Source organism: Osmerus eperlanus, chromosome 14 (genome assembly GCF_963692335.1).
Source record: "Osmerus eperlanus chromosome 14, fOsmEpe2.1, whole genome shotgun sequence".
Lineage (NCBI taxonomy): Eukaryota > Metazoa > Chordata > Actinopteri > Osmeriformes > Osmeridae > Osmerus > Osmerus eperlanus.
Window position 1 is genome coordinate 11,808,129 of NC_085031.1, and position 24,389 is coordinate 11,832,517.

General features: G+C 42.9%; 1 protein-coding gene across 1 annotated transcript; it reads left to right on the forward strand.

The window, feature by feature from the left end:
• On the forward strand, nt 1–24,389 carry LOC134033826 (neuronal acetylcholine receptor subunit alpha-7-like). Its single transcript, XM_062478108.1, has 10 exons — nt 1–445; nt 6,372–6,511; nt 11,397–11,441; nt 13,198–13,307; nt 17,574–17,653; nt 17,749–17,916; nt 20,007–20,201; nt 21,554–21,640; nt 22,250–22,359; nt 22,999–24,389. The coding sequence occupies exons 1-10, from the start codon at nt 376–378 to the stop codon at nt 23,572–23,574; spliced, it is 1,581 nt and encodes a 526-aa protein (XP_062334092.1). The 5' UTR covers nt 1–375; the 3' UTR covers nt 23,575–24,389.

Below are 24,389 nucleotides of genomic sequence, written 5' to 3' on the forward strand. Positions count from 1 at the left end.
CATAACCTCGGCACCGGTTTGGATTTGTCCAAATATGCGAGGAGAACCTTTTGGAGACGGTACATGACAGAGCTCGTGAGCTTGAGGGAAAGAAAAGCGAGTGCCCGATAACAAGCTGCGTGCCAACATTGTGCTGCTTCTGAACTCTAGGTGACAGGGATATTGGCTCATCTTTAACAACACAAGAGAACAAGAGAAGCGTGTGTGTGTGTGAGAGAGAGAGAGAGAGAGAGAGAGAGAGAGAGAGAGAGAGAAAGAGAGAGAGAGAGAGAGAGCAGGGATAGTCAAAAGAGGATACTCGTCCGCGCATCCTCCTCAAACCGAAGTTTGATCTCCACAAACTCAAAGGATTTGGGATTCTTAGCCGTGATTACAATGCATCATCGGAGGCATTTTGGATGTGTACTCGTCTGGATTTACATGTGGTGGGGGCTCTGTTTCAAAGGTGGGTTAACGCACTTATTTTGGCACTGTCATTCATTCAACATCTGTCTGACAACCCAGAAGCAAACTGTAATGATATATGGGTGGATATGTGTCTAGGCGTTGTTCTGCAATTATGAAATTATGAATTATGAAAATTGACATGCAACATTGGTGTAAAGTAAAATAAAAAAGAGCAAATTGCCACTTCTCTGGCTAAGATCACTAAGTGAGATGGGCCAGAAGAAGCCTACTGCATAATATTATCTTCCCCATGCAATATGCTGCAGTACACTGTGTGCGTGTGTGTGTTTGTTGGTTGAGGAGTGTGAGAAAGACAGAAAAGCAGTGTGTGTCATGTTTGAGTAATTGTGTTTATGAAAAAGGAAGTGTGTGTGTGTGACCTCTTTAATACCCCATGAACAGCTGGCGCATTTACAAAAGTACCACAGACACGCACTAGAACCTATACACTGTGTGGACCCACCCTCCTCCTCCTCTCTCCTCACCCACGGTAATCTTGGAATGTGGGATTGAGGAATTTGCCTCAGTGTTATCCAGATGTTGATAAAGCCACGAGAGTTAAACCTTCAGACATATTTGACCCAGAAGTTGATATGTGCATTTATTTCATTCTGTGACTTGATGGATTCAGGCGTCATATAGCTTAGATAGCTATTCAAACAGTGGAAAAAAGGTCATTCCGAGGCTATAAAATGACCTTCACACCCCTTGCTTTTCTCATCCTCTATACAGGGTTAGATACTGACAGATGGAGAAGCCTGCAGTAGCAATCCCCTTTTAAGACCCCATATGGACTAAGCTAGTGAACTACCATTTTACACACAGCAACTTACAACCAAGACAGCCTACATTTCACATATCACATGTAACATATTGGATGTAGGACATCTTAGTGAGTGACAATCTGTTTACAAAATCTGTTTACAAGACTTACATCAAGATGAGCACTCGTAACATATGGTTTGGGATCAAATTAACAGCTAGTTTTATGTAGACGTTATTGTATTTAGTTTTCAACAGCTGAGAAGACTTTCTAAACAACAGCTGTGACACAAACTCTGTCATATCAAGCCAAACCTTTCGTCATCCATCCTTACAAACTTAAGATGCTGGCAGCGTTCTGTGGTCGATCTACCGCTAGTTTGACGGATAGAATCGGATTTAGCATGCCGATCCCAACATCAGCCTTTTGAACTGGACTCAATACATCATGCAAACTCGTCAGTCACCATTATGGTGTATGGCAGCCAATCCCCTTTGGGTGGGTGATGGGGGCACGGGCGTTTTAAGAATTTATGTCCTTCCCCGGACAAAGTCGCTGATGGGCCCCAAACTTCTCGAAAGAGCTGAGCCTGTCAAATTTGGTTTCCTTCCAGACAGTTTTGATTGTTGTTCCGGGGTTGTTGGGTCAAGCTCATAGGTAACTCCCATGGTAACTGAGCCTTGAAAAGAAGTAAAGACCACACACTCAAACCTTGTATCAAGACTTGTGAGGTTGGGGGACTGCATTGGTTCTCCACCTCTCTCATGTTCACTTGCAGGAGGACCCTCCAAGGAATTCTGGGAAGCTAAAAACCTCCAGGGGTTTTTGTTGGTCTTTGTTGCTTTCCGTACCTCAGTGGGATGTGGAGTCTGTCTTCGGCATTTGCTTCCCCCATCTCTGCTTCACTTTTATGAAGTAATGTATACAGTAAATATTGATCTTTAAAATGTTTGCCATCTTTGTCAGTTATTGCTTAGTCTATTTTTTTAATCTGGTTTGCTCCGCTCAAAGATGTGGCGGAGAGCCAAAGGCAGATCAATATGTAATCTACTTCTTCTGTGAATTCCCTTTGGCTGTTTCTGGGGCATATTTAAATGTTTTAATTGATCTTCCAGGATTAAATGAAAACAGATTAATTGAGACCGTTAGGCCTAATTGGTGGAAGAGACACATAGACGTTTGTATCACTGATAAAAGTTGAGTGTAAATGCACAATAATTATATGAAATTTATGATATGAGTACCGTTGACAATCTACATGAACATTGGTGTTTACTTCATGGTAAATGAGATTACCTTTCAAGGTGACATGAGATTAAGGTCCAGAACTTTTTTTATGAATGCAGACCCAGACAGTTTTTTCTAGGATGCGCAACAAAGGCCCTCTCTGCCCTTCACACACCAAATTGTTGTTGCTGAGGGCGACAAACTGTCTGAGGTTGATATTTGACCTTTTAAACGCCACAATGGAGTTAATTTAGGTAGGAAAACCTCCAGATTAGTGAGTGTCTGGCACAGAGGTGAGGCCAACAGCTGCTTCCTGTCTGGACCTGTTTAACTTAGGTTGATGAGATGATGCGAGGCATATGATTTTCAGTGATTAAATATAAATTATTCCGGAATGTTAGATAGCTGTTTTAGCTGAATTGTACCATATTGTAAATGGGCAAGGCAGTAAATAAATTGTTTACATCTAAGTGGGGATATGTAGCTTTTTCTTACTTTTACATTTTCCTCTTTAACTTGCAAATAACTGCAATATTATATTTCTCACTTTCTGTGGCAGCAAAAACGAACAACACAGGTTTTATTTGTGGTGAACATGCTGAGGAGTTTAACATTTTGCAGGGCTAAGTGTCATGGAAAGAATGAGAGGGATTATTTCAGAATGGTGTTTACAATGTACTGATTCAAAGCAGAGTTCTGACTTTTTGCCTGTGTGGTTCTTTTTTTAGTTCATGAAGACTTTGTAACTAGTGGTGTTCCAGAGTGAATGTTGTCTATTTGCAGAATGTATTTACCATTGACTATCATTGTTTATGACTGACAGACTGGGAACGTCAAAATAAAAAAAGAAACACATTTACTCAGTGATTCTGCTGTTGAATATGCATTGACAGTAACAGTATACAGCCTGTGAGTGTATGTCTAAAGTTAACTGCTTCTTCTTGATGCTACAGTACAACAATGGACTTTCGCCATAAAAGAAACTGCTTTGTTTTAGACTGATCTAACTGGATAGTATCGATCAAAGACATTTTCCCTCGCAGGTACACATGTAGAGCCTACAGTGGATTTATGAGGGGGAAGCTAAGGCAATGAAAGAGATTTATTGTAGCCACTTATTAGTTAATTTGGCTATGTTGCTGCTTTGCCTGTATTGGTCTCTGGGGTGAATGTCAGAGGGGTGTCAGAGGTGGAATGGCTCTTTTGCCAGCCCAGTCAAAACAGGAAGGAGCTCATCCACAAGAAAGTTGATGGAGGAGGATTGAGAGGGGGAGGAAGAGTACAAGGAGGAATCTCATATCAGAAAAGGAAGATGGGATGATGATGAGAAGAGGAAAGAAAGAAAAGAGAGGATCAAGATTCCATCCCATTAATCACATCTCTGGTTCTGAGCTGTCACCAAGTCAAGCAGAATGGAATGTAATCCAGAAGCTTCTAAATCCAGTCTGACCTGCTTTCAGACTGGGATTTTCATTACTGAAGTACACACTGTGAAAGAGTTCTAAAAAAATCACATTAGGTGATTTAATATGACGAGAACCCAGAGAATAGCTGCTACCTGTCTGGTTCATGTCCTGTGTAAATCCTGCATATGTGTAAGACACGCAATAATGATTTCAGTTTACAAATAAAAACGGAAAGCATTTTTTCGAAAGGAAGAGACTTGATGAGATCTATTGCTTAGATACATACACATACACACACACACACACACAACATTCATGCATCCACTCCCAGTTTAATGTGAGCATGCAGCCATGGGTTCTGATTTGTTTGAATAAGTCAGGAAAGCTAATGAAGAGTAGACAATAGTACCAGGCAGCCCCCCTCAGCCTTGTACCTTTTACAAGTATCTGGTGTCCACCCTATCCTCTCTCACTCTCTAGACTTCACAACACACTTCCTATCTCACATTACATTTTACATTTAGTCACGCTCTTATCCAGAGCGACTTACAGTAAGTACAGGGACATTCCCCCCGAGGCAAGTAGGGTGAAGTGCCTTGCCCAAGGACACAACATCATTTGGCAGAGCTGGGAATCGAACCGGTAACTTTCATATTACTAGCCCGACTCCCTAACCGCTCAGCCACCTGACTCTTCCACACCCTTTCCCTCCTTCCCTCCTACACTCTCTCCCTCTCTCCAGTCTCCCTCTGTCTATCATTCTTGCTCTCTGTCTCTGTTGGAAAAATTGAAGATGTAACACATTTATCCTGTATAAGAATGATTCTGTGTTCAGTATTCCTTGGGTGCAAAGAGAGACCTAACCCCAAATCTGATCTCTGGGTAAACATACAAGACCTTTATCTAGGGGCTGAGGACTAGGAAGAAGGGGGTTGGTTTGGTTGTTTTAAGGAGATACTTTGTGACAAGGACTATAGGTGGAGACGCAAGGTCTGGTGACCATTTGTTGACACCTATGTGAAGGAGTTTACGACCCCAGGACCGGAGATCCTGTTGTTGTGTTTCAATCAGGGTTGATGTTGTAAACACGCACACACATAAACACGCACGCACACATGTGCGCGCCAGGTCTATGCAAGGGAGCCAATGAAGAAGAGCCTTGGGACATTTGCATGCCTTTGTCTTAACCAATGACTGTAAAGAGCAGGGCTGCTTAAATAGGTAGTTAGCGCAACATGCTAGCAGACAAACTTGTAGCACAATGGCGTGTGATGTTTTTGTCTCCTTGTGGGCCGGCCTGAAGCAATAAAGCTTTCTTAAACTTGTTCACCGACTGACTGTGCAATGCTTGATAGATTAATATTTCCCACAGTCTCTCACTCTCTTCACATATTAGCAGACATTCACTCTCATAGCATGTAAATGAGTCAATGGGCTGCACTCAACTGAACACCCCTAGCCCTGTACTCTTACAGCTGCACTAGGGTCAGTGATCGATCCTAACATCCTTAGAGAGCCTAGCTGTCCCTGAACACTTAAAACAGATCCAGGGTCACCGTGACAAGCTGTCGATCAAGCATATGCCAATTTCAAGCCTCACCGGTTCAAGTAACCTTCCTGTTTTAAAGGAACGCCGCCATTGTTTATTTTAGGCTTGTTAGCAAATTAGAGAACCATTAAGGTGTTGAGCGCTCCCCTGCGACTGATAATTGCTCGAGAGTGTACATCTAATTTAGGAGAGGTTCTCTCTCTCACTCTCTGACGGATGAGGGGAGCCACCTTTGTTGTCCTGGCTGGGCTGAGGAGGGAATTGGAAAGTGATGGATGATTATGTTGGGCGGTGGTGGGGGATTCTGTTTTATATATAGTATGTCCCGAAACCTTTCTAATTGAGAACACAGGTATCTTCACACATGCCTGTTTCCTCTGTGTCTCTCATGGCTTTGGATGAAAAAGAGGGAGAGAGGGAAAAAAAGTGAATGAAAGAGTAAAAAGACAGAGAGTTTGCTGGAGGGACTATGGGGCAGAGGTCTCTGTGAGGTTGGAATAAATAGATGAAAGCAGAGAAGCGAGGGGAAAAAATTACGAGTTGAAAATATATTATAATGCTGGAGGAGTTCTTGTCCCGGTAGTCCTGCATATTCATTACAACCTAATGACATGCTAAGTAGCCATTTTTCAAGTGGCTCATTGTTTTGTGTAAACCAGCTAATAACAAATGAGCTAATGAATACAACAAGAGACAAAGAAAACATAGTCTCCATAATTACAGGTCATGATGCTGATATTATAACTATAATAGCTATAACTATAATAGCTTTCAACAACATATTATAATGTTAATTTATATTGCTGTGTCAACAGTGTTTAAGCATGATTGAGTTTAATTCAAATATTCTAAAGAATCATGGGTTGACTTGAATTCAGTTTATCAGTCCAAAACAGGGCATGTTGGGGTATTGTATCTATAATTTGATTTAGACTTTCTTTCTTTTTTGTTATTTTTCTTAATTCCCCGGCTTGGCCAGGTTTCCATGGTGGCCCGCACCAGAGGAAGCTGTACAGAGACCTGATGGTGAACTATAACCGCCTGGAGAGACCGGTACAGAACGACTCTGCTCCAATCCTGGTGGAGCTGGGCTTCACACTGTTGCAGATCATAGACGTGGTGAGTGTGTGTGTGTGTGTATTTTCATGCAAACTCCCTGGCATTGGATTACATTTTTCACAGTCATAGTGAGACTTTGTATTCCTGTTATTGCACAGTTGTTCAACGATCAAAGTCTCCGTCCTTCTCTTGTACTCTATCTCCCTCATTCTCTCTCTCTCTCTCTCTCTCTCTCTCTCTCTCTCTCTCTCTCTCTCTCTCTCTCTCTCTCTCTCTCTCTCTCTCTCTCTCTCTTACTCTCTTTCCATCCTTCTCTCTTACCCTCTGTCTATCTCCCTCCTGCAAATGTTTTCAATTTGAGCTCCAGAGGCCTTGACTCTCTTTTTTGGGAGAAAATTCAATCTTGGAGTGTAATGTGCTCTTTTAGATTTTTTCCCTCTCTTTCGTTCTTTCTTGACCTTCACCTCTCTTTCTTGTGAAATGTCTCCCTCTTCTCCCATCACACACTTTCCTTTGTCTTCAATCCCTCTTGTCCCACATGCTCTTCAGACATTTTCTTTCACCTTGTTTTTTCTTCTCTCTGACCCTTATTCTGTCTCTCCTTTTCCCATGCCATTTTTTCAAGCGTGCCCACACACACACATACACACACACACACACACACACACTTCACACAGTGGTGGTTCTGCTGGAGTATACAGTCCATCTCCAACTGCTACCTCACTCGTTGCTTTGACCATCACTAAAACCAAGTGTCCCATCTAAAGAATACAGTTAAAAAATATAAACAAAACAAATATTTCCAACAAACACTGACACGCATTACATGCACAGGGTGCCATTCCTACCGCAGCGAGCCATGAGTATGGCTCATTTCAGCTGCATGGTGTTGAGAGCATTACTGTTTCATGGTATACATGGTACCCAGCATGATGCATCCTGGACAGAACATGACATGTGGTATTTTCAGCTCTTCTATAAGGGCCAACCTTCCTTGGGTTACAGCTGAATCAGGATTGCCTACTAATTAATACATCTTCATGTGGACATTTGAAACAGGCACAGGCTGTGTTTCTGACAAACTCAGCACTTTTTCCCTGGATTCTATTAAATATTTGTCCCCCGTCCGACGGCTCCCTTGTCGACCTATCAGGTATGGGAATGTGGCGTCCTCCACGGCGAGGGTTCAGTTGGGCGTGGCTCAGTTGGGGCGTGGCTCCACTGGCACCCCAGATGGCGGGGAGGCCCCATAGGCTACAGAAACTGACCACGCATGACTTCAACCTAATCTGTTTACAGGCCACGCCTCTCAGCCAGCTGCTGCTGTGTGTGTGTGTGTGACCACTAGACAACTTTTTCTGTTGTCTAGTTGACCAAAACATTGTTTAATACACCATAGATGACCAGGGCTGGACTGGCCATCTGGCATACCGGGCATTTGCCCGGTGGGCCGACGCACTTTTGGGCCGACTCGCCAATATAATGTATGTTTGTTTTTTTTGGTCGGGCCGGCCCATAAAGAACTGACAGCGGCCCATTGTATTTTTAGTTTTTTTGGTCGGGCCGGCCCATAGAGAACTGACAGCGGCCCATTGTTTTGTTTTTGGTCGGGCCGGCCCATAGAGAACTGCGGCCCATTGGTTAATGTCCTTAATTGGCACTCGCCTGACCCAATCAAATCCAAGAAGACACGAGCTGTTGGCTAATGCCTAACGTGGTTTGTCATCGTTAAAGTTTAGCATTGATAAAAATGGAGAAACAAAAGCGCAAGGGAGGCGCAGAAAAGCTTAGAGAGAAAAAGCAAAAATTCCAGGGCCAATATTCGGTCCCAGTCCAGCCCTGGATGACCATATGATACATAATGGATGGTGGTGCATGAGAAAGTCTTCCTGAGTTTAGAATTTGCTTGCTGAATAATGGATGGTTATACCTGACCTTCACCCTGACCACCATCTGCTAACTCAACCAACTAACCTGGCTCGGAGAACTAGGCCATGGCACTAACCCAGCGTCTGTGTGTGCGCGTGTTTGTGTGTGAACTGATGGATGGCTGAATGAGAGGACCAAGTTTGAAAGATAAACAAGTGCGGGACAGACTGTATTCATGACATGTTAATTACGTCTACTGTCCAAGCAAATAAAAGTCGCTTCATGTAGCAAATAGAGCGCTACCATTGGGTGCTGGGGTTGATTGACACTCCCTTTTTAGGATCCAAAGCAGATTTTCCCAGTTAATGCAAAACAAGACACCTACAACCAAAAAACCACCTACAAAAAAACCACCTACAACAAAACATAGCTCAAGTTCAAGAAAAGATCCTAAAAGACAAGCTAACACACAGGGCTTTGAACCATTGGCAGATTTCCTTTTGAAGAAGTACAGTTCCATTTCAATCTGTCAGTTTGAGAGAGGAGGTCCTTTGAAAGTTGGCTGGATAAGATTGGACAGGAGGAGATAAGATTGGACAGGGGGTCTAGGGAGGTTGGGAGCAAGGGAGACATAGAGGCAGGGAGGAGAGAAAAGGAAGAGAGGTGTCTGTAGACCACAGGCTTATATGGCATGAAGCTGTAATTCAGAGAGAGAGGGATGGTGAGATGGGAAAAGAATGAGAGACAGTGGAGGGATGAGGAAGACATATAAGGAGACAGAAAGAGAGAGAGCAGTGGCAGAGGGGTACATTAAAAAACGGAAACAAATTATATTTAAACAACTTAAATTTTGCTTTACATTCAAATCATACATGCTCTGGCTCTCCCTCTTCCAGCTCCTCAGCTCTCTCAATACCTTGATATGTTTCTCTCATTTTTTTATTTACTGGGGCAAAAAAGGCTGCAATCTCCCTTCCTCGTTTCATGATGACTACAAGAAGAAGAAAAACGTGTTAAAAAAAAATGTTTAAGTCAGCTCAGGGGGGGGCACAGGGGGGGCCAGGGACATTTTTACAGGGGCACTGGCCCCTGTAGGCCCCCGTGTAAAACCGCACCTGAGAGAGAGGCAGACAGGGGAGGGACAAGAAGAGAAAGACGGATTAACTTTGAGTGTGGAGAGGCAAAGGGAGGGCATGGACAGGAGGAGAGAAAGAGAGGGGAAAGTATTGAGGGATACATGGAAAGAGCGAAAGGTGCAAGGGAGGAGAACAAGGAAGAGGGAGGGGAGGAAAGACGGAGGGAATAAGGGAAGAGAAAGGGCAATGTTGACTCAACGTGATGGTGGAGGAGTGACATCAATAAAACACAAACCTAATAAACGAATGAGATGAAGACACGGCATGGAGATAAAATATTACAGTGGCCTGGACAGGACGTGCAGGCCTCAAAACCAAGAAAAGATTACCTCTTATTGTTAAGTCTCAAACCACTGTACCCCTAAGTAATATCACAGTGCCCTTAAATACACAAATGAGTTAAGACTCATTTGTTGTGATCCTAACAAAGCAATTTCTATTTCAGAGGTCAGCAATAGTTGTTTTGGGTAAGCAATAGAGTGCTTTAATATTTATTTTGTTGATTTTCACACAGAACTATTGTCTTATTATTTCAGCTACGCAGCTACGAAACTGTCAAGTTGAGTGTTATTGTACTGTTTATGTACTGTGGTCTTGCCTTTCTGCTCTGTACATTCATTGACCCAAATCCGTTAAAACCAAAAAGAAAAGAACACTGCAGTTCTCTCTTTCTTTTGTTTTTTTGTCGTTATGTGCTGTAAGACAGCTGATATCACAAATTCAAAATGTCAAAAATGGTTTCTGCTCACATGGTTGTTCTCTGAAACCCCCCTGAGCTACAGAAGTTATGTCACTGTTGCCGTCAGCCAAGATGGCCAACGTCCATTTTAAACACCTGTTTGTAACTTCAAGCAGTCGTCTCTGGATTACAAGCCAAGCATTCTGTCCCCTTCAGCAGCCTGAACCCCAATTCTAGATCTGAAGTCATGAAATGGTAAAATAATAATAACAATAATAATCCCAAAAAGCAGATGTTCTTTTTAAAAGGCATTCCATTTCTCTTCCAGAGTCAAGCAGTCTCTGCTGTCATCTCAAAGTAAAGGATGTATTCCATCATCTTTATAGTTCTATTTCACTGCTGTATTAAAGTGTATCAGTATACTTTAGTTACAGGAGAGTTTATGAGAGAGGATTGGGACCATTTAGTCCTGACATCTCCACTCCAACAATAACAAGTCATAGGTAAAGTCTTAATTCCAACATGCACACCAGCATAACATAGATTACAGAAGCGATGACTAGCCTTGCATTCTGAATCGAGTGCCAGAAATGATATGGGACTGAAGCCATGCAGCGACTGAGGGTGATTCATTTATCAACTGCAATCATGGCTGACAGGTATACGTTCTGGAATCGGTTGGGAGTCCAGAGAGGGAATGCAACATATTTAGACTGTCAAGATACATGCAACACACAGCCCAACACCTCCCTGTGTCACGTAGGGTTTACCAAGACATGTGCTTCTTTCTTTTCTCAACACTCTCTCTTTCTTTTATTTCCTTCTCTCCTCTGGTTTCCTTTGTTCTCTATGTGTCCCATTTCCTTGTGTTTTTCCATGCAGATATGCCGCCATAAAGCATAATAATTGTAATAAAACAATTTACGTTACTGTGGTATTCAATGGTAAGTCTGAGAATCACAGTTCCTCATTATATAGACGGCTTCTTGGCCCTCCAAACTCAAGCCATTTAAGGATATCCTTTAAACATTGAAAAACATCACCTATTAATATGCGTTTTGTCATTCAGGTGGCGACCGTGGTGTCCATATCATATTTAATAGGCAATCTGTTCCTCAGTCTTATCTCTGCTTCCCCAGACATATTTACCTCACTCTCTCTCTCCCCCAGGGAAAATATGTTTACAACACCTCCACTCAGAACTGACGTTGTTACCTCACCTTCCTTTTTCCCCATTTTCTTTGTCATTCTACCCCTCCAGGATGAAAAGAACCAGGTCCTGATGACAAACGCGTGGCTTCAGTTGGTAAGTCAGCTCTCCAGCATCGTCTGTAGGATTCTGTGATTTGCAAGTAAAATATTACTTGTCTTTTTTTGACCCTTTTTTTTGGGGTTGAGTTAGGCTGAGGTGTTTGTACCCCAGGGTGTTGTATAATCTCTTATTCTATATTTTCTCTGTGGAAAAATATTCCTAACTGATGTGTACCCAAAGAGATAGAGAGAGAAAGGAAGGAACTGGATTTTGAATTGAAGGAGGGATTGTTTCATAAAAAATGTATAACACAAACAAACCCTAATCGTCTTAGGAACTTTAGATTCCTGAAGGCAATAGGATGAGGCCTGATATGATGTTTAGTTTATTGTTTTGGGTCTGGGAGATATATATGTTCAAATTGCTTTTTTTGCCTTGGCTATTGCTCAGGGTAGCAATAAATAATATTTTGATATGTAAAACATTGTAAAAATTGTTTAATTTCTAACTAAATTGTGATTTTTAAAGGGATTTCAGAGGAGATAAGGGGGATTTACGAGAAACGTACCTCTTTACTTTGCTAAAGGGGACTTTATTTTGGAGTCTATTTGTTTCAGGTTCAGAAACTTATTTATGCACCATTTATCTCACCTGGCCTGCCCAATGTGGTGCTTTTAGATGGTCCCAGTGGTTCCACCGACCCTAATAAGACACATCAAACACATCTTAACTCTTTTCAGATCTGGAACACAGCAAACCCAATTGAACTTTCTCTACCCAAATAGTCTCTCAATGGGGTTTTAATTACGTAAGTGATATACCTCAAAGCTGTGTTACAAGCCAGGACAATAAACAGGTTTTTATCATGAGTCACATGGGCCTCACATTAACATATGTAGCAATTATATGTTTAGCTTCAGTTAGCTACAGTACCTGTGTAGAACACTGTGTCCAGGGAGTACTATTAATAGACGGCATTGCTTTGATGGTTAAATGAATCTCTGGCTTTGACATTATGTTGGCATGGCATGAAGGCTCACACACACACACACACACACATTTTAAGTATGTGCCCAATGTTTGGCATGAAGCATCAGTGGCCACATCAGTTTCAAGAATAAGGATAAAAATCCCTTTTAGATTCTCTCATCCCCAGCCCAGTTGAGTTCACCTGCCTGCTGCGTCTGTGGTCACACACACAGACACACCAAAGACAGAGAACATAACTAAACAGGATCAACACACTGAAGTCAGAAAAATATCAGAACTAGATGAGAAGATTAGGGTCAGAGTAAAAAAAAACAGTTGGCCGTTGAAACTCAAGCACTACCCTTTCCATATTTGGTACCGTGTATTACATCAGACACTTACCCAAGTGACTGGTCTATGTATATCTAGTTTAAAAGTGGATTCATGTTTGATTTATTGCTATAACAAAGAGTTGTTTGTTATCATCATTACCCCCTTAGACTGCTGAGTACGTGAGTGTGTGGTTTTCCAAAATGGCCACCATGCCAGCTAGTTGGCGGCGTTACAGACTGGCACCTGGAGTCAGGGTGCTCTGTTCAGTACTGCTGCTGAACACTGCTCCAAGCAGCAGTCTGCCATTGCTCGCAGCTTAAAACCATGTCTCATTCCTCTGTCGCCTCTCCTCTTTCCCGCTCACTCTCTTTCTGAATGTGTCCCTCCTCTCTTCTTGTGCCCCACTTTGACCTGCCTGCCCCCTCTCTTTCCATTTCCTTTTTCCCCCTCTTCGCCATCCTCGCTCTCCCTCCCCCCCTCTCCCCTCCTCTCTCCCCCTCTCTCCCAGTACTGGACAGATATCTATCTCACCTGGAATGCAGAGAGCTACCCGGGGGTCCAGAACCTGCGCTTCCCCTCCAGTCAGATCTGGGTCCCAGACATCCTGCTTTACAACAGGTAGGGCTACCGTCACAACATAGCTGCAGCAAAGGGTTTTGGTTTTCAAAGGAACAAAGTGTGACGTAAATATACCCTAATGCTACATGATTGGTTTATTATGTTTCCATGGTTCTATAAGATCAAGAGAGAGAGAAAGTAGAGGAGGGGGGGGATGGAGCAGAGTGGGAAGGGGGGGGATGGAGAAGAGAGAGAAAGGGGTGGACACTGGTGATGTGAATAGATGAAGTTTGCTCGCACACAGGAACCCTGGTGTGAATTCAACATTAAGCTCGGCGCCCTAGCCAATCAAATGGTTTAGATTTGATTGCCTCGAGGAGTAAATAACACACAATTCCTACAAGGCTTTGCATCTGTTGCTGCTGTCCTAAACCAGATGATTAGAAAACCTAAAATTGCAATATTTCCATCTAGAAAAGATCGAATAATCGGTTGGTTGAGGTACAGTTGGTGTATGTGAAGCCCTTTGTGACATGGGCTATACAACATTTGATTTGATGGGTTGGTGAACATCCCAATGGCTGCTGATTAGGAGAGGATTGTAGCAGAACCCTTCCCTGATTCCATTAACTTCACCATTTTAAATCCTCTGAGAGTAGATGGAAATGAGACCCATGTTTTCATTTTTCCCCCAGTATCCCTGCCTGACTTGGTCACGGATGTAATAGAAAGACAAATGGTCTTTTGGTTTAGCTGGTTGCCTCTGTGTTACCTTGGTACTTTTATACTTGGCTTGGCGCTTGGTTGACAAATTCAAATCAAATGGAGTTTATCATTATCACCAAGACAATAAAACTGTTTAAATATGCCAATGTGTAACTGGGATTTTCTGACACACGCAACGGACATTTTGTGTCTCAACATATCATAACACCTCTTCAATAAAGATGGATCACTGGCAGCCATTTTGGTTTGGAATTGCATTGTCTTTCCACTTCCTGCGTGAAAATTAGGATGACATGCATAAACATTTCACTCTGTGCTTAGCAGCTGTGACGCTTTTCAAAAAAAGTGCCCAGGTGAATGAGAAATGCATCGTGTGGATAGGGTGTGCCTGTTTGTGTGTGTGTGTATTTGATCTGGTAGGAGAGGCACTCCCCCGTGTCTCTCCTCCCCTGTTCACTTTGTCTGTTAGAAAAAGGGATGCTGTGGAGGAGAAGAAGGGTGGCCAAGGAGCGAGGGATGTGCTGGTGGAGAGAAGGAAAGCTGAGGAGGAGTGGACATGATGCAGATGAAGAGAGACAAGTTGTGAAAAGTGTCCGGGAGTGTTTTTATCCCTTGAACAACCAAACTCATCAAGTCTGCTCAGGGCAGCTTGTCAGCTCAACTTTAGGAAAGAGACATACTGTACTTTAGATACAGTGCATCCACCTAAAGAAGTTCTCTTTAGCTGTCCAATAAAAACAATTGAATGCTGTAGATATTCAGCACATTATGAACAATTGGCAAATCATTGGTACTTGAGGTGTAAATGAATGAAGATATTCATTCATTTATTTTCTTATTTCCTCCCAAAACCATTACATGGTAATCGTTTTAAAGAGATCACACCTGTTTCTAGAAGCTACACTGACACAATAGGCTCCATTCAGCTGGTGTCAGTAACTTTTACAAAATCGTCACAACTGATTTTTCAAACCATTTGGGATTTGGGAGGCAGAGGGTGTGATCGATGATAATTTGGAAAGTCAGTTGAATGAGGGTATAGTGCAACCAAACCACCTAGATTCTTTCATACACACACACATACAAATACACACATCTATGCTCTCTTTGTAAGAGCTTACAGTAAGATAAGGGTTTTTGTTGGGGCTGATTGATGGCCGTGCTTACCCAGTGTTACCTTGAAGGTGATTGAAGGTTATTTTATTTGGTGAGATCGGATGGGAATGGATTTCAAGCTTGGCTTCAACGTCTTTGTGGGAGTGTGTGCCTGTGTGTGTGTGTGTGTGTGTGTGTGCGTGCGTGTATGTGAGTGTGTGAGTGTGTGTTGTGTGTGTGTGAGTGTGTGAGTGTGTGCCTGTGTGTAATTGAGGTTTTCATACGGTGTAGAAGGAGGCTTAGTTTCTCTAATGAGGATGACACAGAACATTAAGCAGCTCACTGTCAGGATCAGCGATCACAAATGGTAACAACATTATAGTTCTGAAGAACCATATAGAGAGAAGAGAATCAGGAAGGATGGGTCAGAGGTATGCTGATATAACTACAGGACAAATCCCACAGGCAGACAAACTGTTTATCAGAATATAATAACCTTTGTAAAAACTGCAGAACTGGAGTTAAATTGGGTTCTAGACAAAAACAGAAATAGAAAAAAGAAAGAAAGATAGACACAGAAAATAACACAAGGTAAGGTGGGGGTCGAGGTGTGATGTTTCAGACTGCTCATCTGTTTCCCATAAAAACTAACATCACTGTGAATAGGCCTGGTTTATCATGATGAGAACCTTGTAGAATCTCTCACAGCATACCTTTTTAAAATCTGAAAGAATCCATTCTTTTGGATCCTTCAACTAAAGCTTTCAAACGTGTTCTGATCTTGGTTGATGTTCAATATGTCAGAGAGTCAAGGTAAAGATTTGGAGGAGAGTTGCCATTTATATTTTAGTGGATGATAAAGCACTGGAGTATAAAATCTTTGTTGACTATGAATGTGTTACGGATGGATTTAGCTGAATCCCTTGAGGCTCAGTGCTTTGCTCCAGGGCAAAGGGGATTTTCTTTTGTTGCCACACATTTTTTCAGAGGGATCAACTCGTATTATGTATTATTCACACATTATTGTCCTCTTTGAGATGTGCATGCTTCCTGTCAATGTGTGCCACACTTTTAGGCCACACTTGGATGTGTTTTGAAGATTGTTTGGCATGATTGTTAATGGTCATTAAAGCTTGACATAATCTCCCCTATCTTTGTAAGGTTCAGCGAGGCAGTTTAAAATCAGTTAATCATTTAATAAAAAAATGTACTAAAACTAGAATCACTTTAGCTTGCCTGCATGACATGGGGCTGAAGGTAAAATACAAATATTTGCTTCTAAAGTTATTCAATGCTACTTTTTACGTTTTTTGATGCCACTAACAAGCATCACACATTAGCATTCCGAATGCCACTTTCAGATACTGATGGTTAATTTGGTCATTTGTTCAGGACGATCATACAGACGAGCATACAGCAGCTATTATGGTTGTGTTGATGGATTCTAACGACCCCAGCTTTCAACCCCTAAGTGAATAGAATAATTAAATTCCAATTACCAGACATGGCAATGAATCTACATTATGTACACATTCAAATTCCTGCTGTTAAAATGTTGGCCCCAAAAAGCGACAGTTCACCATTGTGTTACAATAATTCCCGCCCCTCTGGTAGTGTTGGTAGTGTTTGACAAGCTGGCAGGAAGACAATGAGGGTAGAGCAACACCTTTAATCAACCTCCTGTTGTGTTGTGTAAGTGCTCACATTTCGCCTTGATAAAACCTCCCTAATGGTTGGAAGCATGCAGGCCTTTTTATTAATCATTTTAGCATTTTGGATGAGCACTTTCCTTTATTGCTCATTGTCCTTCATAAAAAGCGTCCATGGCCAAATCCTACAGATAACAGCATAGCGTTCTGTTTAGATTAGAATAGTGTTGCATTTTACCCAGTCGGTGGGTCCTCAAACAATGAGAAAGCCATTTTTATAGCATGGCTTTGCTTTGAGATCTCTGCTCATTAGGGTTCACTGGAAAATGGTACATCATATGCTTGTGGAAAAGAGCTTAGAGACAATTTATCTAAATATTATTCCAAATGATTTTGTTAAGGTCAAGTTGACTTGTCTAGCAATACAGAGAATTTCCATTTAAAAACATTTATATTTTTTTGCAACTTGGTTGAGGGAAAGTTATAAAACATCCGATAGATGACTGGTGCTGTGTTTGCTGAGGGTATCATTTCTTATTTCTAATGTTTGCTTAGATTTATCCTGGTTTTGATGGCATTTGTTCGGACGGCAGTCCCAGCGGCCAAACGCCACGATTGATTAAGACCTTTATGAACGAGAGCTGATCAATAATGAAAACGCTGTGCCTGTCGAGCTCAGCGCTAATCTCAGCAGTGCCTCTGCTCACCGTTTTCTTCCACACCATCATCCTCTCTTCCTCTCTCTCCTCATCCATCTCACTCAGGACCAGTGTCAGAAATCACTACCAGTGTATTTGAGCGTGTATGTCTATCTGTCTTTTTCTCTCTTTCACTCTCTCTTTGTCTTTCTCTCCAGTGCGGATGAGAGGTTTGATGCTACCTTTCACACTAATGTCCTTGTCAATGCTTCAGGCTCTTGCCAGTACATTCCACCGGGTGAGACACACACACACAATCTCATTTTACCTTATTTATCGTCATTGCTGCATACCTTAACCATCATCATCACCACCACTAACCCTGTCCTCCAGGCATCCTGAAGAGCACATGCTACATAGACGTGCGCTGGTTCCCTTTCGACGTGCAGAAGTGCGACCTGAAGTTCGGCTCGTGGACCCACAACGGCTGGCTGCTGGACCTGCAGATGCTGAATGTGGACATATCTACCTACATACCCAATGGCGAATGGGATCTTGTGGGTAAGACACTGCACACACACACACACGTGTGCACGTACACGCAAAAGAACATTACACACTCACACCCACCCACACTATCGCTCTTCTGCCTGTCTGGGGCAAGGGGGAGAGAGACAGAGTGCTTTTCCCACGCCTTTCTGCACCCCAAGTGTCACTTCCCCTGAGTCAGACAGCCAATGCCTGTCTCTGACTTGATCAGGTGCAAGAGATCTTTTTGCGCCCCCCTCATCTCATCCACCCACCACTCCCATTCCTGTGAAACACACTGTAGCCATTAATCTTTTCCAGTCTATTGATCCTGGTAAAGTGGTTGCTGTGGGTGGAGATTGAGAGGCCTGAGGTGTTGGTGTGTACTGCTTGTTGCTGTGTGTTGGCTTGATGGCCATATGTAGACAAGTGGAATTTTGCTTTTCAGTTGAGTAGTTTGCTCTCACATTCCACCTTTTCCATCCTCACTGTACTGTTTGGGTTTGGGTGTCTGTCAGACAGACACAAACACACACGCCACAGGTTTCTTAGTGTCACTATCCTAGTGAGGACCATCAATTCACTCCTATTCAAAATCGTTTCATACCTAACCTCAACCCTTAATGTAATTCTGACCCTAATTCGAACCCTAGCCCTAACACCCCTAAACCCCGCTAGAAATATAATTAGAATTTTTGGGGCCAAAGAAAATGTCTGCTGTGAGAACTTCTCCACTACCCTTGTCCCCTCAAGGATAGTTAAACAAGACCACATATACACACACACACACATACACAGTGAGTAGCCCAGCTGGTTGGAGAGTGAGAAAGAACCTGGGGTGTGTGGAGACAGCTGGCCCAGGGATGGTTCAGCACACTGCCAGCCGGCCTGGGGGCAGACCCAGGACGAACCCTGACCAACTGCCCAACAGTTACTTAGAGATGTTAAGCTTTTTTTTTCTCCAGCCATGTATATCTACTTAAATAGTATGTGCTCACTAACACACACACACCCACACAAACACACCCACTCGCACAAACGCACCCCTCCCCCTGCACGCACACACACACGCTCATACACACACCCGCACCCCCTCCCACACGCGCACACACAGTCACAATCACACACACATATATTCACATACATTCCATTACACAGAACACAATTCGGTGAGTTGTGTTCAGGATGACTGAGCGGTCAGGGGAGCTTTGGGAAATGATGCGGACGTGAACATTTAGGAGACCTCGGAATGGTTCAGGTGAAATGGCAGTTGATGATCATTAAAAAGCATACGCAAGAACACACCCGAGCCAATGCATTTTCCAGATCCTCTTCTTTCATCAAATTACAGAACTGTGTGTGTGCAAAAGCTTTAAATCCTTCTAAGCAATCACAGAATGGCTCACCCGCTGTGGTGGTAATACGAGATGATGATGAGGAATAAACCCTTGTTTAAGTTTCAAGCCTCAGATGATCATTCAGAGAAGTTACATGGCAAAAAAAATCTACTTCTTTTAAACCAATGCTGATTTGATTGTCTCTTTCAAAATAATTGACTACTTCTTTTCAATAGAACAGTTCGCCTTTACTTTGACGTTGTGTCTGCTTTGTTTTCGACTGATGTCTCGTCAAAGTTGTTGTCAAAACCACAGTCAGATAATGTCACTGTCAGATCAGACAGACTCATTGATGTGGTGGCCCACACACACGCACATACTTTTTGAGTTTTAAGTTTGTTTTGAATCTTGACAGATACAAGGTGATATTGACTTTAATCCTTGAATTGCAAAACATTAGGTAGATTGTATTTTACAGAGACAAACAAACACAGACATGTATGTCAACACAACCAAACAGACCGACACAGAGAAATCTGTTTGATGGAATGGAGTTTATTGTTTATACAAGATCACTTGTCTACAAGGTCACTTTTCTACAAAGATCTGAAAGTCATAAGCTCAAAAAATCATACAAGCATGTATGCATTTCAATAATATATACTCTTTCATGTGTAATGTTTCAGAGTATGCCTGACTCTCTCTATTAATAAATGATATATGTCTATAAACTATATATAGTTGAAATACATACTTAAATGCAGTCACATGTTTGTGTGTCCCAAGGCGTCCCAGCCAAGCGTAACGAGCTGTACTATGACTGCTGTAAGGAGCCCTATCCTGACGTCACCTTCACGGTGACCATGAGGAGGAGGACGCTGTACTACGGCCTGAACCTGCTCATCCCCTGCGTGCTCATCTCTGGCCTGGCCCTGCTGGTCTTCCTGCTGCCCGCAGACTCTGGGGAGAAGATCTCTCTGGGTGAGAGGAAGGGAGACACACACACATATACATACTCAAGCACATACAGTACATACGGTAAATACATAAGGGCATGTTCAGACAGGGAGACAGAGAGACAGGCACACACCTATTCTTTGGAAGGTGCATTCACATGCAGTATGTTATGTTGAGAGTACAGAGGTACTTGCTAACACTGTTTCCAGTACAAACACACACACATTTCCAGTACAAAGACACACACACTCAAAGTTGCGTGCAAACACACAACACACAAAATGTTTCTAGTTCATGTTGGTTGAACACTCATATTTGTGCCAACTATAGTTGTATACGTCACATGCCGTTATTGTTCTTGTAAACTTTCCAGTCAAACCTCCACAAGGAAGATCCCATCTGTCTCCCTGTGGTTCACCCCATTCTAAAGGTGTGTCCCTATCCCAAAGCTAGACATGGCTTGATAATCCTCAGGCCGCTATGCTAATGCTGACATTATGGGGAGAATTAGCATCCATGCCAAAACCATGTTCATTAAAAATGAATAGAAGCCCAGGTGGCCAGTGCAGATATGTTAGAGTAGCAAGGCTAGCCTGAAAGGCCATTGATTCCCCCCTGTGCTTTACAGGCTAGGTAAATAGCACCAACTACAATAGCATATAACAGAAGCTTATACAGATTAGGATTCTAATGGTTATCACATCCTGCAATTCTTTCTTCACGTTCGTAGGGGCGAGACCAGTGGGGTCCATTAAAAAAGTGTTCCACACAGAGGAGTGTGAAGATAGAGGATTGTGCCTTTATGAATCCCCTTCGATAACTACTATATTTTCACCTGGAACATATCGTGTTTGTCGAGCAGGATGTGTATTTTTTATTGTTTCATTCATGTTTATCTCAAACATATATACTATATGGGAGTATATTTCCCACGATTCTTTGCTCTGCCTCCCTCACCTTTTGAGATGATCACTGATATTGGCATTATTGACTACTTCCTGCATCTACAACCTTTAAACAAAATCAATTCCTACTGTAGCTACCAGGAACATGTTTTACTAATGAAGGGTGTTCAAATACATTGCTGTGAGTGACTGGCTGACTGAGTGGCAGTCAGACCTTAAGTCACTGCAGGAAATAAAGGTGAACTGAGATCAAACACCTTCACCTGGAAACCAACCAAGTGCCCGTGGAGGCATGCATTAAGAAACAACATTGGTTTATCTCAATCCACCTCTCTCTCTCTCTCTCTCTCTCCCTCTCGCTCTCCCTCTCCCATACACATCCTTCTCTATCCTATCTCTCTTCATACTGTGCTTTCTCTGAGTCAAATTTCTTTATCCCTTTATCTCTTTATCCCTGTCTCCCTCTCTCAGGTATCACAGTTCTGCTATCTCTAACAGTCTTCATGTTGCTGGTGGCAGAGATTATGCCAGCCACCTCCGACTCTGTTCCCCTCATAGGTAAGAATGACAAACTGTCAGTGTGTGTGTTTGTGTTTGTTTCTGTGGACACATATACATACAGCACAATGGAAAGTGTTTGTTGGTAAAACAGACAGTAGATCATTGTGAACGCTGGTTCCCACCAGTTCTAAATGGTCTGCCTAAGGCCAAATGCTTGTAACCAATTCATTCAGATGAGACTAACTTCACCGCAAACCACAGCCTTTTTAGAAAGTCTGTATGTAGCCAGTGTGGCCGCACTCTGATGCTCAGACTAATGCATTATACATTAGACTTCCCCAGTGTTCACATTTGCATCTGACCAAATGTTAAAAGATGATTTTACTCTGAGTTCTTTGTTTGTCTTACTGTGTACGCTGTTACTGGACCACTCGTTGACCGAATTATTGAGACAAAGAAAATGTCAAACAATCAGAATTCAGATTGAAGTATTAACATTGTTCGGTGATATGCTTGTCATGTACTGTAGTTTAGAAAATTGTATATGTAATGTAAACAGTATTTGTATAATTGAGATACTTATCCACTGTAAGGCAGTAGTAGTAGTATTAACTGCTCTTTCCCAAAGGCCAGTACCCATCCTCTCTCTGTCTCTGCCCCACCCAGCCCAGTATTTTGCCAGTACCATGATGATCGTGGGTCTGTCCGTGGTAGTGACAGTGCTGGTTCTTCAATTCCACCATCACGACCCCCATGGGGGCAAGATGCCCAAATGGGTAGGTTAGCACAGATACATGGTGCATCACCACACATCAACACCCCCGGTCTGGAAGGGTTTTGGTCGATGTGCTGTTAAACTAACATTGGGCCAGTATTAACACATAAAACAAATGACGTCTTCCGTCATTCAGCAGTTCAGACAGATTTATTCATGTTAAAACGGTTTCCTATTTTCAATTGTCTTTGGTAGAAATCGATACTTACTGTGTTTTAGAGGATCAAGAGTCATTCATGCCTTTGAAGAAAAGAAATTAAAGCAAGTGCCAGATGTGAAGCATCAAATAAGCCTGCGTCATCTTGGGTCACCTTAATGTCATCCTCAGGCACCAGTGAGACTGTCTGTGCTCTCCTGCCAGTCACTGTCTGAAGGGGTGTTAGGTTAGGACCTCTACACACACACAGTCAACAGTAACTACCAACAGACCCCATAGAGACCCCTTGTGTCACATTGTGTCTGTTGATATCCACTGATTGGTGTGTGTGTGTGAGTGTGTTTGTGTGTGTGGGGCTGATATACTGGGGAATTCCTCTGTCTTCCCCTCTTCTGTCTCACACTCTTTGTCCTATTCGCCCATTTTCACCCTCCCTCTCTTTTCTCTCTCTTGCTCTCATCTTCCTCCCCTCCCTCTCTGCAGGTACGCGTCATCCTCCTCAACTGGTGCGCCTGGTTCCTGCGCATGAAGAAACCCGGCGACGAGCGCAAGATGGCCGCCAGCGCCTACAAACACGGCCACGCTCCCCATCACCACACCAGCGCCAACAGCATCCCGATGGGTGCCATGCCTGGGCAGCCCTCCAGCCAACCCACCACCACTTCCACGACCAATGGCAACATGAATCTGTACTTCGGCTACCACAACGCGGGGGTGGATAACCCGTGCTGTCCCTCGAGCAGTGATTCTGCCGTGGTGGTCTGCGGGAGCGGGAGCCAGACGGCCGGATCTCCCCTCCAGATGAGCGTGGATCCGGGCCGGACGTTGCTGGAGCAGGCCCCGGAGATCGGGCGGATCCTGGAGGAGGTGCAGTACATTGCGCGGCGCTTCCGTGAGCAGGACGAGGGCGCGGCCATCTGCGGCGAGTGGAAGTTTGCGGCGGCGGTGGTGGACCGCCTCTGCCTGGTGGCGTTCTCCCTCTTCTCCATCATCTGCACCTTCACCATCCTCATGTCAGCACCCAACTTCATTGAAGCCGTCTCAAAAGACTTTGCTTGAGCAGAGAAACTCTACGTGCCCGAGGGAGAGGCTAATAGCTGACAAGCTGCAACGCTACAATGTTCGCTCGTTAAGGCCTACTCTGTAAAGTCAACTCCCATCCTGTTGTTTTGAAGTTGTTGTTAAGGTCCAGTCAATGACAAGTGCTTTCAATACCAAATCTCTATATTTTGATAATAAGTATGAAGTGTCACAGGTTATTGACATGGATTTGGGTCCTCTAAAGATGGCTGCCCAGTAAGGGCTCAGTGCAGGCTTATGTAGCTCTTGAAGCTAATTGAAACTCACTAATGCACTTTCCATGCACAAATTTGTTGTTTCATGAACACCCATCTTCAGCACTTCCAGAATCGGTCCAAGTTCAGTCCTAAGTCATTTTGTTTGATTTATTTCCCTCTCCTTTTCCTCCTCACTTTCCTTCATATGCTTATTTCCACAACTTATGAAATATGCACATTAAGTACCGGTTTAACTGTCAACACTAAATAGATATTTCACAGATTTCAGAGCTTTTCATTTTTGGAGATGGTTTTGAGTGTTTATTTTAATATTTTCATTATTTTCTAGTAAAGCGCTCAGACCACACATTACCACTGTACTATGGAGTGTAGGTTCATTGTCTTTTATTCTGTGTGCTGTCTTTATCCTTTCTCTTTTTTTGTCTCTCTTTGTTGTCTATTTCAATAATTGGCATTCTCAGTACATTAATCAAGTTGGCAACAATAACAGAAGACTTAATGGACCCAGAATATGACAGTGGATTTTTTTCTCAGTAAAACATCTTTCTTACAGTTATTATTCCATGAATAACACAC

Bases quoted from the DNA above. Each gene is read 5' to 3' on its own strand.
- LOC134033826 (XM_062478108.1), top strand. From the start codon at position 376: ATGCATCATCGGAGGCATTTTGGATGTGTACTCGTCTGGATTTACATG. The intron at 11,442-13,197 runs GTAAGTCAGCTC...CCTCTCTCCCAG, and splicing joins CAAACGCGTGGCTTCAGTTG to TACTGGACAGATATCTATCT. The intron at 17,654-17,748 runs GTGAGACACACA...CCTGTCCTCCAG, and splicing joins TTGCCAGTACATTCCACCGG to GCATCCTGAAGAGCACATGC.